The 15,458-nt window shown below is 42.4% G+C and overlaps 1 protein-coding gene across 4 annotated transcripts in view; it reads left to right on the top strand.

Moving 5' to 3' along the window:
* trip12 (thyroid hormone receptor interactor 12) overlaps positions 1-14,567 on the top strand; it is a 38,087-nt gene extending 23,520 nt beyond the window's left edge. For 2 of the 4 annotated variants that reach the window (XM_071530108.1, XM_071530106.1), the window contains 18 exons: positions 6-197; positions 504-655; positions 858-1,015; positions 1,171-1,244; positions 1,463-1,662; positions 2,331-2,458; positions 3,092-3,243; positions 4,409-4,551; positions 4,803-4,959; positions 5,430-5,528; positions 7,730-7,844; positions 10,135-10,289; positions 10,802-10,966; positions 11,626-11,790; positions 11,960-12,073; positions 12,554-12,648; positions 13,015-13,118; positions 13,348-14,567. In XM_071530108.1, coding sequence (XP_071386209.1) covers positions 6-197; positions 504-655; positions 858-1,015; positions 1,171-1,244; positions 1,463-1,662; positions 2,331-2,458; positions 3,092-3,243; positions 4,409-4,551; positions 4,803-4,959; positions 5,430-5,528; positions 7,730-7,844; positions 10,135-10,289; positions 10,802-10,966; positions 11,626-11,790; positions 11,960-12,073; positions 12,554-12,648; positions 13,015-13,118; positions 13,348-13,544 — 2,565 coding nt within the window. In that variant the 3' untranslated portion in view covers positions 13,545-14,567. Of the gene's footprint in view, positions 1-5; positions 216-503; positions 656-857; positions 1,016-1,170; positions 1,245-1,462; positions 1,663-2,330; positions 2,459-3,091; positions 3,244-4,408; positions 4,552-4,802; positions 4,960-5,429; positions 5,529-7,729; positions 7,845-10,134; positions 10,290-10,801; positions 10,967-11,625; positions 11,791-11,959; positions 12,074-12,553; positions 12,649-13,014; positions 13,119-13,347 lie in introns of all 4 variants that reach the window. The other 2 variants (XM_071530107.1, XM_071530105.1) reach the window with 1 other exon arrangement.
* The last annotated feature ends 891 nt before the right edge of the window (positions 14,568-15,458 follow it).

Genomic DNA, 15,458 nt, shown 5'->3' with positions numbered 1-15,458 from the left:
CCAAGGTGGACGGTGGTGTGGAGTGTCTGGTGGAGATTTCCAGTATTGTATCAGAATCTGATGTCTCATCATTTGAGATCCAGCACAGTGGGCTGGTGAAGCAGCTGCTGCTGTACCTAACCTCCAACACTGACAGAGACGTAATCAGCCGTGACGTGCGGCTCAAGAGGTTCCTTAACGTCTTCTTTGGCTGTCCGGTGAGAGAACAGAACATAGTACGTTATGCCGTATAAGGGAAACATTGACTTGAGTCACTTCTACAGAGGTGCAGAGCTTCCTGTCCTCAGAAACAACTCTTGAAATTCTGAAGTATACAATGTCCTCATTCTTTAATAGAAAGTCTTAGATTTGTACCATTCTGAATTTTGAGGAGATGGTTGCTATGGATAATAATTGGAACGTTGGTAATCTCACTTCGTGTTTGGCATGTCTCTTGTAGTTTAAGTCCCTGTTAAAAGGATCGTAGTTTGAGCCTGTCTTTCTCTCTGTGACGTGGTTTGCAGGTTCCGGGGATGGAGCCTGCAGGTCGTCTGGAGCCGTCGGAGAACGGGCCTCTCCTGGCATTGGTGCACAAAATGAACAACTGCCTGAGCCAAATGGAGCAGTTCCCTGTCAAAGTGCACGACTTCCCTAGTGGCAATGGCAATGGGAGCAGGTCAGTGGGTTTGTTGTTTGTTTTGCCTTCTGTGATCATTATGGCTTTGGTGCTGTTCTTCATTTAGTGGGATTCATACATTTATATTATGTATTCATATACTGTTGTACCTTTTCCTTTTCAAAAATGCTCTCATTGTTCTAACCATAGATTCCTGTGTTTGGGATGTATTGGTTTTGACCATGTATGCGTCTCTTTCCAGGGGCTCTCAGGCACTGAAGTTCTTCAACACTCATCAGCTGAAGTGTCAGCTGCAGAGACACCCAGATTGCACTAATGTGAAACAATGGAAGGGCGGCCCAGTGAAGATTGACCCCCTGGCCTTGGTTCAGGCCATTGAGAGATACCTGGTTGTCCGAGGTGAGGGATTGTCTGCGCTCAACTTTTATAAAAGCCATCCTTTTAACCTTTTCAACATCTGAATGTATGTTAAACATATATATTAAAAAAGTTTTTTTTCCAAGTTGGCAATGTTTCCTCAGTTGGGTTGCTCACTTGAACTCTTGTTTGTACAGGTTATGGCAGAATCAGAGAGGAGGACGAAGACAGTGATGATGACGGTTCAGACGATGAAATAGACGAATCACTGGTATGTGGCAGCACTTAATGTCAAAACAATACCTTCTACCAAACAAGGCTCTTCTTTTAATCTTTACCCATGCGGCCCTCTGTGGATACATGCATTGAGAGCTATGCACATGCTTTTCAGAAGGCTTTGTGGAAAGAGAAATTTCTACTGTGTGAATTTAATCTTTTTGTACCTACGCTGTAATTCCTAAACTACTATCTATTTTATTGGTTATCCAGGCGGCCCAGTTCCTGAATTCTGGCAGCGTGCGCCACAGACTACAGTTCTACATTGGTGACCACCTGTTGCCATACAACATGACTGTATACCAGGCCGTACGGCAGTTCAGTCTTCAGGCTGAGGAGGAGAGGGAGTCCACGGACGACGAGGCAAACCCGCTCGGGCGAGCCGGCATCTGGACCAAAACACACACAATATGGTACAATGCTTGTTCCTTATCTAGAACATACTGTATGTATGTTGAAGAAAGTTGTAATATGTTAAACCAAACACATTTCCACCAGCCTTGGTCATGTGTGGAGGTGCACTGATGATGTCTGTAGGATTGGAATCTGTGCTGATCCAGCTCCCAAGTACTTGTACTTGAATCTGCAAATGAAGCAGTCCTGATACCCATACTTTAATGAACTGTGCTTTGGAGCTATAAAAATGCTTTTCTGGCGAGAGACATAATGTCTGCAGTGTGGCGACTATTCGATCTGAGAGATGCAAAGTGCGAGCTGTGCCAAGCTAAGGTGTCAGGCAGTGTTGAGTGGAATAGGGGCAAAGCAGCTCCCTCAAATCAGCCAGAGACAGTTAGAATAATACCGAAAGTGAAGTGTTCCTGCCTTCCAAATAAATGCGTAAAATTTGTCACTGAAGAAACCCTGAGTCATACACTTTCATAGAATATACAATTCCCCAAAAGCGACAGTCATTAAATACATGGAAAAATCATGGAATTTGATTATTAAAAATGTGAAGCAACCCTGATCCTGGTCACGGGGTAAAGTGGGGCAAAAAGGGTTTGGTTTCGGTCTAAAAGTTGGCGTACCTGCTCACCAGAGCATACAGAGAGATAATGTCCTGTGCCTTGCCTCCTGTTAGGTATAAGCCTGTGAGAGAAGACGAGGACGGCAGCAAAGACGCTGTGGGAGGAAAGAGGGGCCGAGCACAGACCGCCCCCACCAAAACTTCACCTCGCAACGCCAAGAAACAGGATGAGCTGTGGCATGGTGTGAATCTTTCATGTCTTCTAATGGAGCGTTGCTCAAACTAAGGTCCACGAACTGCTGACTAGTTCTGGGATATTGCTAAGCAGTTCCTGGACTGATGCAATTTTAGGCAAAAACAACCTTTTTAGTTATTCCTTTCCTTGCCTGACACTTTTCTTCAACCTAGTAATGATCGAACATAAATTTAAGGAAATTTAAGAATGCTTTGATTTATGGACAGTTTACATGCAGTCACATTGGCTACATCTATCATGTAAGTAAAATGGCTATTGTCTATACTCCGATTAAGGTCAAACCCTAAGAAAAAACAAAAGTTGAAGGCATACGATTTTTACATGCCACACCGTTTAATATCAGAGTAAGAGTTCCATTTGAACCAGGTTTCTCATTGTCGGAGTATGAGCTCAACCACTAGTCTTAACTGGGTAATTCTTAGTTATGACATTTACATTCGTTGACTCACAACCAGGTTACTTGAATAACCAAATTAAGAACAGAATTCTCTGCATGTAAATGTAGCCAGTGGTGCTCAAACAATTGGTATTTACTTCACACAGCTTCTCATTTTCTAATTCTTACATGTCTGAATCTGTAGACTGACTTATTACTGACTCTCATCCCCTGCACTTCCAGATGGTGTGTGTCCCAGCGTTACCAATCCTCTAGAGACATACCTCATTTCGGAGCCACCAGAGACCATAACCTTTGACGACCCCTCTTTAGAGGTCAACCTGCTGCTGAGGGTCCTGCACTCCATCAGTAGATACTGGTTCTACTTGTATGAAGTAGGTGTAAGGAGAGAATGGCTCATTCCCAAATCAGCATTACAGAAACATCATAGTAGTCTTTCTGTCAGCTGATTTTTGTTTATTAAACCATTTCAATTTGTTTCAAGTGTAACACAGATATTCTTACGACTGGATTTCAGTGTTACACAAAGTATTCCTTCAAAGTATATGCTCTTAGCTCGGTGTTTTGTGTAGACCTGCATAGGAGCTAGATCTTTGGTCCCCAGATTCTGCAATTGTGTAATCTTTTTTAGATGCCATATATTCTGATAACTAATTCCTAGTCTGATCAATGATATGTTTGACCACCACTTTATTATTATTAGTATAGAGTCACCTCATTCTGTAGCCATGCCACATTTCTTTACACAGGCACAACTATCTTGGTAAATGAACAGCAGGGTTATCGTCACTAGTCAACAGGTGTTGATAATCAGATTAACACAGGCAGTCCATAGTATGATGCCATATTGGAACAAAACAGGTAAAACATGGTACATGTATTATGAATGTCATGTTGTGTTGTGTTGTGTTGAGATGATCCAGAACGCGGCGGCGCATCTGGTCTTCAACCAGCCCAAAAGAGCACATGTCACTCCGCTGTTCATATCCCTCCACTGGCTCCCAGTTGCTGCCCGCATCAAGTTCAAGTCCTTGATGCTCGCCTACAAAGCAGCAACCAAAACGGCTCCGACCTACCTGAACTCGCTCATTCAGGTCTACGCTCCCTCCCGCTCACTACGCTCTGCCAAGGAGCGGCGCCTGGTGCTGCCAGCACAACAAGGCCCTGAGTCTCTAGCCAGACTCTTCTCTACTGTGGTTCCTTGGTGGTTGAATGAGTTACCAAACTCCATTCGATCCGCAGAGTCCCCCTCAATCTTTAAGAAAAGGCTAAAGACCCAGCTCTTTAGTGAACACCTTCTCACCTGATGGACTGCGTAATTCAAAAAAAAAAAAAAAAAAACTTTATCTGCCTCTGTTCACTGCCTAGTAGCACTGCCTCGTAGCACCTATGTCCTGTTGGACCAGAACTTAGCTTTATGGCACTTACTCTCGTTGTTCTCTCTCGACTAGATACTTGCTTGTGTTGTATTAAAATCTCATATGTACGTCGCTTTGGATAAAAGCGTCTGCCAAATGGGAAATTGTAATTGTTTTGCAGAATGCTGTGTGTAAGGAAATCATCCCCACCAGTGAGTTCATCAACAGTAAGCTGACAGCCAAAGCCAACCGTCAGCTGCAAGACCCGCTGGTCATCATGACGGGGAACATCCCCACTTGGCTCATCGAGCTCGGAAAGACCTGGTAAACACTCAAACCATTCCCTTATTTACTGAATTGAGGAGGTGTAATCAGACCTTTGGCCTATATTAAAAAAACATGACTATTTAAATGGATATTCATTTTTTCAATATTTATATTAATTTATTGATGTTAATGTGTGATTACATGAAATGCATTGTTTTCATTTCTATTAATGTAGATTGGTTCTCTCTGCCCCCCCCCCGTCCCTCCCTCTCACCTCCCCACACACATTTTTCTCTCCATCTCTACAGCCCATTCTTCTTCCCCTTTGACACACGGCAGATGCTATTCTACGTAACTGCCTTTGATCGCGACAGAGCCATGCAGCGCCTACTCGACACCAACCCTGAAATCAACCAATCAGATTCTCAGGACAGCAGAGTTGCACCCCGTCTTGACAGGAAAAAGGTGCAATATGTCGCAATATTGATGTGTTTTAACTTGGTGTCAGTGCATAATGGAATCCACCAATTAGACACCTTGTTTCCTGCCTCCTGCTGACATCACTGTAGTTGTTATTCACTGAGAATTTTAATAGAGCATGTGAAGTGAGATCTAGTTCATTACAGTTTGTACTGGGCCTTACTCTGTTTCCTTACTTTCTCCTTTGGTCTCTGTAGCTTTTTACTCATCGAGTGTGTTTACATGCACAGTATTCTGAATACTAACTCTTAGACATATATTGCAACATGTTTTCTGTGTCTATATGCTTCAGTATCCTGACTGTTAGTATGTCCCTGCCATTCAGTTTTCTCATAATCAGGACATCTAATGTGGATTATTTAAAAAGGGATATGCCATTTACATGTGCAAACTCTTAAAATTGATAACAATTTTTTTTTCCACTGTATTCATTCCCTCTCTTGTCTGGTTTTCAGAGGACGATAAACCGTGAGGAGCTGCTAAAACAGGCTGAGTCTGTGATGCAGGACCTTGGCAGCTCCAGGGCCATGCTGGAGATCCAGTATGAGAATGAGGTACACATCAATATTCAGTCCTGCACAGCACTCAGAATACAGACTAGAGGTGCACCGATCATTGGTATCGGAATCCACTTGTACTCGGATTGGCAAATGAAGCTGTCCAGATACCGCTACTTTAATGAGCTGCGCTTTGGAGCTATAAAATACTTTTCCGGCAGGAGACAAAATGTCTGCAGTGTGACAATTATTTAATCTTAGCGAAGCAAGCCATTAGTGCCAAGCTTAGGTGTCAGACAGTGTTTAGGGAGGAGGAGAGGCAAAGCAGGTCCCTCAAGCCAGCCAGAGAGCCAAAATCATACGTGAAGTGAGGCAGTTCTGCCTTAAAATTAAGAATGTAAAATTTATCACTGTCACTTTTGGAAACAAGAATAAGTAATGTTGATGAATGGGATTTTTTGGACAAAACGGTTATGTTTTCATTCACTATAGTGCCCCCTTAAATATATTCATCCAGGTCTTTTGTTTTACTCAAAAAACACATGCTCATCAATATGGATTTTATTCTTAAATCTTGACCACAAGGTATTATATTTTATTCTGGCTGGTTTCACACTGGTAGGCGAGACAACAATGCTGAAAAATTACCGTAAATGAAGATTTTGCACATTTTCTATTTTATTGTTTTATTTGATTTGATCGAGGATTGATATACAATTTTCAGTGCATATTTTGAATGAAACGGAAGCACTTGCCCTTGTAATTGTTTTATAACAGGCCAATACTATGCGGCATGAATGAATTTTAATTGAGTGGTACTCAGATTGGCCATTCTACATAATCATGTGCTGCATACTAGCATCAGCTCTGAAAAATTTGTATCGGTGCACCTCTGATATAGACATAAGTCTGCATATTGTCTAGAAGATGTAACTATTTTTGCTTCCCTTACAACCTTTTCTTGACCATGTAGAAAGATGAGGAAAAGGAAAGTGGAGAATTTAAGATTGAAAATCCACTTCAGGGCAGGGTTCTTCAGCATTGTCAGCCTGGAACCCAAATCACAAAAATATGACCTGTTTTTGGATCCTGGCTCATTGTGTTAAAATGATTGAAGGGCCATAAGGCTTTAACAAAGTATTTCACATAGGTATTGAGGACAGATCCTTACTAGAAATGCACCGATCGATCGGCCGGTGACCGGAATCGGCCGGTTTTCAGCTGATCGGCCATGACCGGCAGATCAGTCTCATATATCCGATTCTGTGCCGGTCAAATTTAAGACAACGGTAAAAACTCTGCTGTAATAGTCCATACAGCCATACTGATCTCCGTTCCAGCGCGTCCCATCTCTCTCGCCGCTGTCCTTTCCACCGCGCACACGGGTCGCATTGATCCTGCCGTAGAACCCGTTCGCCGGGCACCCGTTGACGCATTAGCGTTGGGACCCCCGCCGAAATCTCGGACCGGCACCATGCACCCGGGAAAACTCCGGAAGCGTCGGCCGATGCGCCGAAACCACCATACTCTGTGTGTCTCTCTCTCCGCCGACAGAAGCTCACGCATATGCATGGAAATAAACGGTGATATGATGTAACTGTATAGATTTTACTTTTCAAGCTAAAGTTTATCACGTGCATGATATTGGTCAGCCTGCTTACTGTGTGGGAGAAACGAGCTACCACCCGATCTCAGCGGAGTCAAAACAAAGTCATTTTTTTTCACCACAAGATGGCACTATGACTCTTTAAATCTCTATTACATTGGGCTGGGCTCCATGGATAACCTTTTGATGTAAATAAATTACTATTAGGTGTGTTGTTATATAGATCTGTTGCACCTGTTTTCTTTTGGGAAAGTAAAACATGTTAGATAAAGTAGGATATACTGCAGTTCATTTTCAGTTGGATTTTATTTGTACAGAAAAGCTCTGTCCAGTAACCTGGAGCACTCTTATATTTTGAGATTTGTTTGAGTGAGAGTGAGAGAAGGTCCTGTAACCTGGTGCAGTTTTGGAGAAAATGTAAGTTATTAATAGTCAATGTTTTATTATGAACATACAATTGAATTTAAATTTTCCATTAAAGAAAAGTAAAAAAAAAATTTGTGGATGCTGTCAATTATAGTTCTTAGAAAGAAAATCGGAATCGGCCAAAATCGGAATCGGCAGGTCAGACTTTTAAAAAATCGGAAATCGGAATCGGCCAAGAAAATTGCAATCGGTGCATCTCTAATCCTTACTTTTTGTGTTCTCTCAGGTGGGCACAGGTCTGGGTCCCACTCTGGAGTTCTACGCTCTGGTGTCCCAGGAGCTCCAGCGGGCCGACCTTGGGCTGTGGAGGGGTGAAGAGGTCACCCTGGCCAACCCTAAAGGTACCACCTCATCCCCATTAACAATGAACCCTTAGTTCAACAAGTCTGATGTGTGTCTAGCCTAATTCAGTAGTGCGTTTGGGAGCAGCTATCTTATAGCTGAAGCCTAGAGCAAGCATGGCAAAGGTTAGAAAGATGAGATCGCAAGTGTTGCAACACTTGGATAGGGAGGATAGTTTGTCCCGTTGGACGAAGTGTAGTCGCATTTTCGTTTTATTCTCATATTTGCTATGCTTCCTCGGCTGCTGTATGCATCAGCTAAAAGATAACCTTTCCCATGCCATGGAGAACTGAACACACTCTGCTACCTGCTATCTGTAGCAGACATTTTTGAAAACCAAAAATTTGCTCACTTTGGCGGTTCTCAAACTTTCAGGTCTAGTGCTCCAAACAAATGCATAGAATGAGATGCGTTACCCGAGAGTCTGTTGTGATTGGTTCGCTCGCTCTACATGAAAGCGTGTTACGCGTTATTACCTTTTGCATGCTTGTCCCAGGAATCTTACGGTTTTTGTTTACACTACTGTTGCGAAGGAAGATTCCTGGAAATTTCACTTGGTCTTGAGGAGGGAAATTGCCATATCAACTTCTCCAGAATATCGCCTCCAGCTCCCGTTCACACATGCTCCCAAGACAGAAGATTAGTAGAAGAAGCTACACGTGTGAAAGGGTCTTATGTCACATCACAACCTCGCAGTCACTTGCACACACACTGTACAGTTGTGTGATGTGTGTCAGTTTTGGACGTGGAAGTCATTTTGATCAAGGGTATAATGAATAATAAATGATATGGTTAAAGATATGATTAAATGGTTTGGTTTCAACAGTTCATAATTGAATTGGAAGATTAATTTAAAGTTTTCTGGTTTCCTGATAAGGTAAGTCATGTCATTTTTTCAACATTTGACTTTTTGATTTAGGTTTGGTATATTGGTTGTTGGACGACTTTGTTTTAAGTGGGCTTAATCCTTTGAGGATGTAACGTGACTGTAGTAGGCCTTACTAATTGCATGTTAGCAGTAATCTTAGTTAAGTTGTAGTAGTAAACTGTTACTGTTGAAAACTTGAAATTGCCAACTGATTTGTTCGTAACAAAGCTGTTACTGTCAGCTGTAGCCATTGCTGACTGTCCTGGCTTTGTAGTAATCTTGACAGCTTGGTTGCAAAGACTCTCACAGCTGGCAACCATGTCAGTAGCACTGAGTTAGTTTTCACTGGATCTCATCCAGTGTGTCAGAGCCTCCTATTGTGAAAAGTGTGAAAAAGGTGTTGTAAGCCTTACACTGCTCACCTGTAACAGTGGGTGTAACTTGACATTTTTAGTTGGTGGTGTAGTGTTTGGTTGGAATGAAATCCGGCATGCTCTTGGCCCACCATGGCACATGATTTGGACACCAGTGGACTAGTGCACTGCCAATACTCAACAGTTCAGTTTGACTTGATGCACTGACAATAGGCAAGGATAATAACCCACGAAAGGCTGTGGTATATTAAAATTAAATTGGTTAAGATGCATTGTCTGCCCGATGACAAAATAGTCAGCTTTTTGTTTTTGTTGCTGCATACTGTGTTCCAGTTTGGTGGTGAATTAGTTTAGTTTAGATTACAGTTACTGTTACAGTTGGCAACACTGATGAGCCCTATGGCTGGATACATCAACAAAAGTCTTGCTGGGGCAGTTATTGCATCCAACACACCTGTGGTTACCCATTGGTTTGGGAAGCCAAGTGGGTTTTAAATGGCTAAGGAAAAGGCAGGAGCATCTGGGAAGACATCACATAGGGAGAGGTCTCTACATATAAATTCGTTTAACTGTGTTCTTGATGTGCTGTGCTGGGTTGTGAGGAAAGTTTGGGATGTTTCTGATGACCAAGAGCTCTTTTGAAGACTTGTCCATTCCAAACTTTGCCATATGCTTGGTCCAGAACACCAGACTGGCAGCCACTTTGTTTGAATCTTTGGTACACGTCCTCAGCTTGCTGTTCAAAATCACAATGACAAATCTTTGGAACTAATTTTCAGTACAGGCATAGTATTTTCGGCATGCTGTAAGGTCTAGAAAGGTAATATCAAGAATTGGCATTTATTTAAAATCTTAAAAATTTCCCAACCCTAGGTAAGTCATTACATTTTTATCCTGTCTAAATGTGCTTGAGACAGCCTAATTGGTAAGAAATCTACTTAACCTCTTGAAGTGTGGGTTCGTTTTGATTTATTATGGGAAGACAAAGTCTTTGCTTGTTTTTTCTACTGTATTAGTCTGACCTTATTGTTGTCTCTGCCCCAACAGGAAGCCAAGAGGGAACTAAGTACATGTTCAGCTCCAGGGGACTGTTCGCTGTTCCCTTCGGGAGGACAACCAAACCAGCACACATAGCCAAAATCAAAATGAAGTTCCGTTTCTTAGGAAAGCTGATGGCCAAAGCCATTATGGACTTCAGACTGGTAATGTCATCTTGGTTTTTTTTTATTTCGGTTTCAGTATCGGTGTGCCCTGAACTATCAACTACCACAGCCCTCTAAGTTTTTGAAATGCACGAATGGTCAGATGTACATATTTTCATCTGAAAAGAGGCAAACCAGAAGCATTTCAAAATGCTCCTCTAAATGAAGCTAGTTTCATTTAGGCATCTTCCAGAGAGTAAGAGTCTTCAAGCATAATCAAGTGGGCTTAATGGTAGTCAAATACATTTTTAATATTTCAAAAAACGCAAAGTGCTTGATTTGTTTCATTATGCAAGAGATGTGTCCATTTTTGCAGCTCAAGTAGTTCGCCCGAAGATTTTCATTCCAATATGACATCTTTGATTTGTGGGGGTATCTGATTGTGTATATGTTACAACATTTTGGTTGAATACTCCATAGACATGTTTATGGCCAGGTACAGGAAAATCTCCATTTTGAATATTCATCATGTACCACACCCTCACTCCCTCTCCTCCCACTTCTTCCCCCAGCTGGACCTGCCCCTGGGGCTGCCATTTTACAAGTGGATGCTACGGCAAGAGACGTCCATCAGCTCCCATGACCTGGTCAACATTGACCCTGGCGTGGCCAAGTCCATCCAGCACCTGGAGGACATTATCCGCCAGAAGAAGAGGCTGGAGCAGGACCGATCACAGGTAAAGGAACGGTCTCCTCAAACCAATCAGTCTACAAACCTCTTTTGTGCAAGCAATGTAAAACCCTTTCCTACAGTTTGCGAAATGGAAGTACTCCTGCAAGAGACAGTGGTGTGAGAATTATGAAGTTAGTGCGAGTGTTAGCCCTTGACATATAAAAGAGCTTTCTCTGCCTATTAAACTCTTTGGCAGACTGTGTAAAGGAAATGCCAAAACTCCCAAGACTGCATTGTTTTCCTTGCAGTAGGCCTTTAAATTAGTTCAAGGAGCCGCGCTTTGCAGCATATATTGTGTTCCTATAGTCTTAAGTTTGCTGCTAAATGCTTTTCTGAGTTTTAAACTTCCTTATCCCTCTGTCAAACCCACCTAATTAATGCTACCACCTAAACCTTTCTAAACCCTAGGGAAAATCCTGCATTATCTGGATGTTCCAGACATCTTTCATGATATTCTATGCTAGTCATTCTGTTTGTAAGAGGTTGCTAATCTTGTTTTCTCCCCTTTCACAACATGGATGGTTTTAAGTGAGTTTTGTTATTCATATAACACAATTTTGTTCATGCCCCTCTCTCTCTCTCTTTCTCTCTCTCTCTCTCTCTGTCTCTCTCTCTCTCTCTGTCTCTGTCTCTGTCTCTGTCTCTTATGTTTGTGTGCATCAGACGAGGGAAACACTGCAGCAGGCGCTGGAGAGCCTGAACATGAACGGCTGCTCAGTGGAGGACCTGGGTTTGGACTTCACCCTACCAGGGTTCCCCAACATTGAGCTGAAAAAGGGCGGCAAAGACGTCCCGGTCACAATCTACAACCTGGAGGAGTACCTCAGGGTATGTGGTGCACAAACTGTTTGTTGTCCTTGTGTCTCTCGTTCTGTTTCTCACTCAGTCTCACTCCCATTTTAATTAGTATGGGGTTTGCTTGGCCTGCTATTTTGGCTCTTAATGTTAATCATATTTGTTCCCCTTTGTTGTTCCCCTTTGTTTTCTTTCTCTCTAGTTGGTGGTGTACTGGACTCTAAATGAAGGAGTGTCCAGGCAGTTTGAGTCATTCAGGGAAGGGTTTGAGTCAGTCTTCCCCCTGCATCACCTGCAATATTTCTATCCAGAGGAGGTGAGCACATAGTCCATTATTGTGATTCTCACTAGAACCTTTAATGTCCTCGATGAGTCGATTAAACTACAGTCAACAGTTAACTCTCATTTCAGCAATCATTCCATAAAAACGTTTTTAATAAGAAAGGTAGCAATGTACAATATCAATTAAGTGCATTGTGTATTGGTTAGTGCATTAAAGCGGACAGATTGTTTACATGGTCCCAGTTAACACTGCAATCTGTTTAGCTCAGTGGTGTTTAAAGGAAGGAGTGAGTTCTGGGCGCTCTTTGTTTTATTGTTAATCTGTGTGCGTGTTTGTGTCTGTTTTAGGCACAGTAGGGATGTGATTATTGTTTATTTGACATGCAACTACCATTCCTTTCTAATAGGAGATCGTTTTTACATCACTGTAGTAGTCAGTGCAACACTAGCTGTGGTTTGTATGTGTTTTTCTTTTTCTCTTCCCTAATCACTCACATCTCCTCCCCCACTGTAGCTGGACCAGTTGCTGTGTGGCAGTAAATCAGAGACGTGGGACGTCAAAACCCTGATGGAGTGCTGTCGACCGGACCATGGCTACACACATGACAGGTGAGACGGTAAACCTGTGATGTAAGCTTTAGACCGTTATTTAACTTTTGCCTAAAGAACATTTAGTTAGCTCTGATAAGACGAGCTCCACTTTGTTCCTGATTGTGATGCTGTGCGTTCCATAGTGCATTTTGTCAGCCAGCTAACGGTATTATGTTGTCTCTCTGAGGAAGCCATTGCAGGCTAGAGCTGACAATTTGTTGCATGTAGAGCACCATTAAAATATGAGTTTAGACTACTCCTGTCAGTCCCCACATGACACATTAAACAAGCTAAACATTGTGTTATCATAAGTTTCGGTCCCAAGGCAAGATGTGTATATCCATACGCACGTGTTTGACATACATGTTGTCCATCTCTCCCCAGCCGTGCGGTACGGTTCCTGTTTGAGGTGCTGAGCAGCTTCGATGCCGAGCAGCAGAGACTCTTCCTGCAGTTTGTCACAGGAAGCCCAAGACTGCCTGTCGGAGGTGAGTCACCTCACACACACACACACTATTTCAGCATGAATGGAGTTCAGGTGGAAACATGGTGAAGCAGCAGTGCCAAAAGTTAAAGGTCACCTAGTATTTAAACGGTTGTTGAATCAGCTTAACTTGTTCCAAGCACTGTTTTTTAAAATGACACAATATATATTATGTACAATGTGTGTCACAGTGAGCTTGATCCTCACCCTGATGTTGCCCTCTTCTCTCACAGGTTTCCGGAGCCTGAATCCCCCTCTGACGATCGTGAGGAAGACATTTGAGTCGACGGAGAACCCGGACGACTTCCTCCCCTCAGTCATGACCTGCGTCAACTACCTGAAGCTGCCCGACTACTCCAGCATAGAGATCATGCGCGAGAAACTGTTGATTGCGGCTCGAGAGGGCCAGCAGTCGTTCCACCTTTCCTGATCTCTCCACGTCTCACATTCAAATGCCTTCTACAGCGACTGATGAAATCATGACTTCCTTCCTAGTTTTTTTTGTAATCACATACATTAAGGCTATGTGTGTACAGCCTTCTTGTTAGAGAAAGCAGCTTGCAGAAAAATTAAAAGACTTCAGATATATATTTGCTGCCCCCGTCTCTCCAAAAAAAAACAAAAAACAAAAAATGGAAAGGCGTTACATGACTCACAGAACTTAAAAAATGGAAAAAAAAAATCTGAGAAAAACTTATATCAGTAGTTGAGTAATGTTAAAAAAGATGAAAAAACCTGGGTGACATTTTAAATTGCATTGCTGTGTGATATTTAAAAAAAAAAAAGGGATGTTTCCTCCCCAGAGTGGTGGAAAACGTCACTGGGTGGTGGGGAGGAAGGGGAGGGGGGGTCCATCGAGCAAGCTAGGTTCACTTTAGCTCCAAAGATCATTTGTACAGACAAATTTGCAGACTTTGCTCATTCTACACATTTGATAGAATAGCTCTTTGTTCTCATGTCTTTTCCCCTCAGTTCGTCCGTTCGCATTTTGTTCTGTATTATATTGGCCCCAGTTTGTGTGTTGCATTTTGGTTCGGCTTTCCCCTCCTATGTGTGTCTTTGCTTAAAGTTGTGGAAACGAGAGTTGCAGTTGGTTGAATGCGGGTAGTGATGAGAGCATAGTATCTTTTCTTTTTCTTTTTTTCCTACCCAAGTTGAAATTGTGTTCTGGCCTACTTATTACAAAGAGCTTCAGCTCAAATGTTGAAGAGTTATATCCAGTGTGTTCGACAACTGAATTTGTTTTGCTCTTACTTTGATAGAGTAGTGTCTCTCTGTTGGACCCTACAGGAGGTGCGGGGTTTTCTCGCTGCACCAGGCTCTGAGCAACCCTCAACACATAATGTAGCTGGGCACAAAATTTGGCTGGTCTCATTTTATCGTTTCATGGCCAGATAGGATTTCAAGTTCATTTATGGAATAAAGTTTATATGCAGTTTCACACCCTGTTTGAGGTGCGAATGTCTGCCCTGTTTGAGGTGCGAATGTCTGCTTTACCTTTTTTTAATTTTCTATATTGTCTTGTTTTTTTTTTTTTCTTGCTGTAGTTGATTTATTTTTTTTTCTTTTATTTTTTTTTTTTGCACTGCTGGCTTGGAACAAACCGTGGTGTGCACCTGCAGTCTGTGGCCAGGGGAGGGCGCCACTGTATGCTCTCCTGGCCCAATCGTTCATGTGCTGGTTTCTAAGATCTGCAATAATTTACTGCATCAGGTTCATGTTTTTACCTGAACATAAATAAAGTAACTGTTTGACTCATCTGTGTTCAGTGTTAGCTTTATTTCTCCATCCTCCCATTGCTCTGTCACTCATTCCACTCATGAATCCTTTACAGTAGGATCATCTTGGTGGATAGAAGTAAAAACGGGATTAAGATGCATTTTATTTTGTACCATTTTCACAGTTGTGTGTACTGATTGAATGTGTTTCTAGTTTTGGGGTGTAGAAGCGCAAGTCATCTCAAAGTATTCTGAAGCTGGTTATCCAGGTGTTAATCTCTAAAATCATTTGTCACAATAAATCTTCACTGTATGCTCTGTTTAGGATTGCATTGTGGGTAGGGCAAAGTGAGTTGCCAAGGGGCCAAAGGGGGGAAAGGTGATTCATCTGACTTCATCTGATGTTGCTGTTAAAATCACAGCAGGCCATGCCAAGGCTCTTGGCTCTTTATCGATTGCCACGCAGACTTACCCACCACTGCGTTCCCCCAATTTTATAAACAAGCAAAAGCTCAGCAGTGGATTTAGCATTGCATAAGAGATGTGTGGAAGTGTTGGCATAACTCATTGTATTATTTAACAGCCAATGATACAAACCCATTTTCCCTGGGCCACTGTTTTTTTTT

Source organism: Centroberyx affinis, unplaced genomic scaffold (genome assembly GCF_046629955.1).
Source record: "Centroberyx affinis isolate AG114_WGS23_722 - 3 ecotype Tasmania unplaced genomic scaffold, CSIRO-AGI_Caff_v1 ptg001882l_1, whole genome shotgun sequence".
Lineage (NCBI taxonomy): Eukaryota > Metazoa > Chordata > Actinopteri > Beryciformes > Berycidae > Centroberyx > Centroberyx affinis.
Note: the sequence above shows the minus strand (reverse complement) of the source record. Positions and strands in the feature narration are given on the sequence as shown.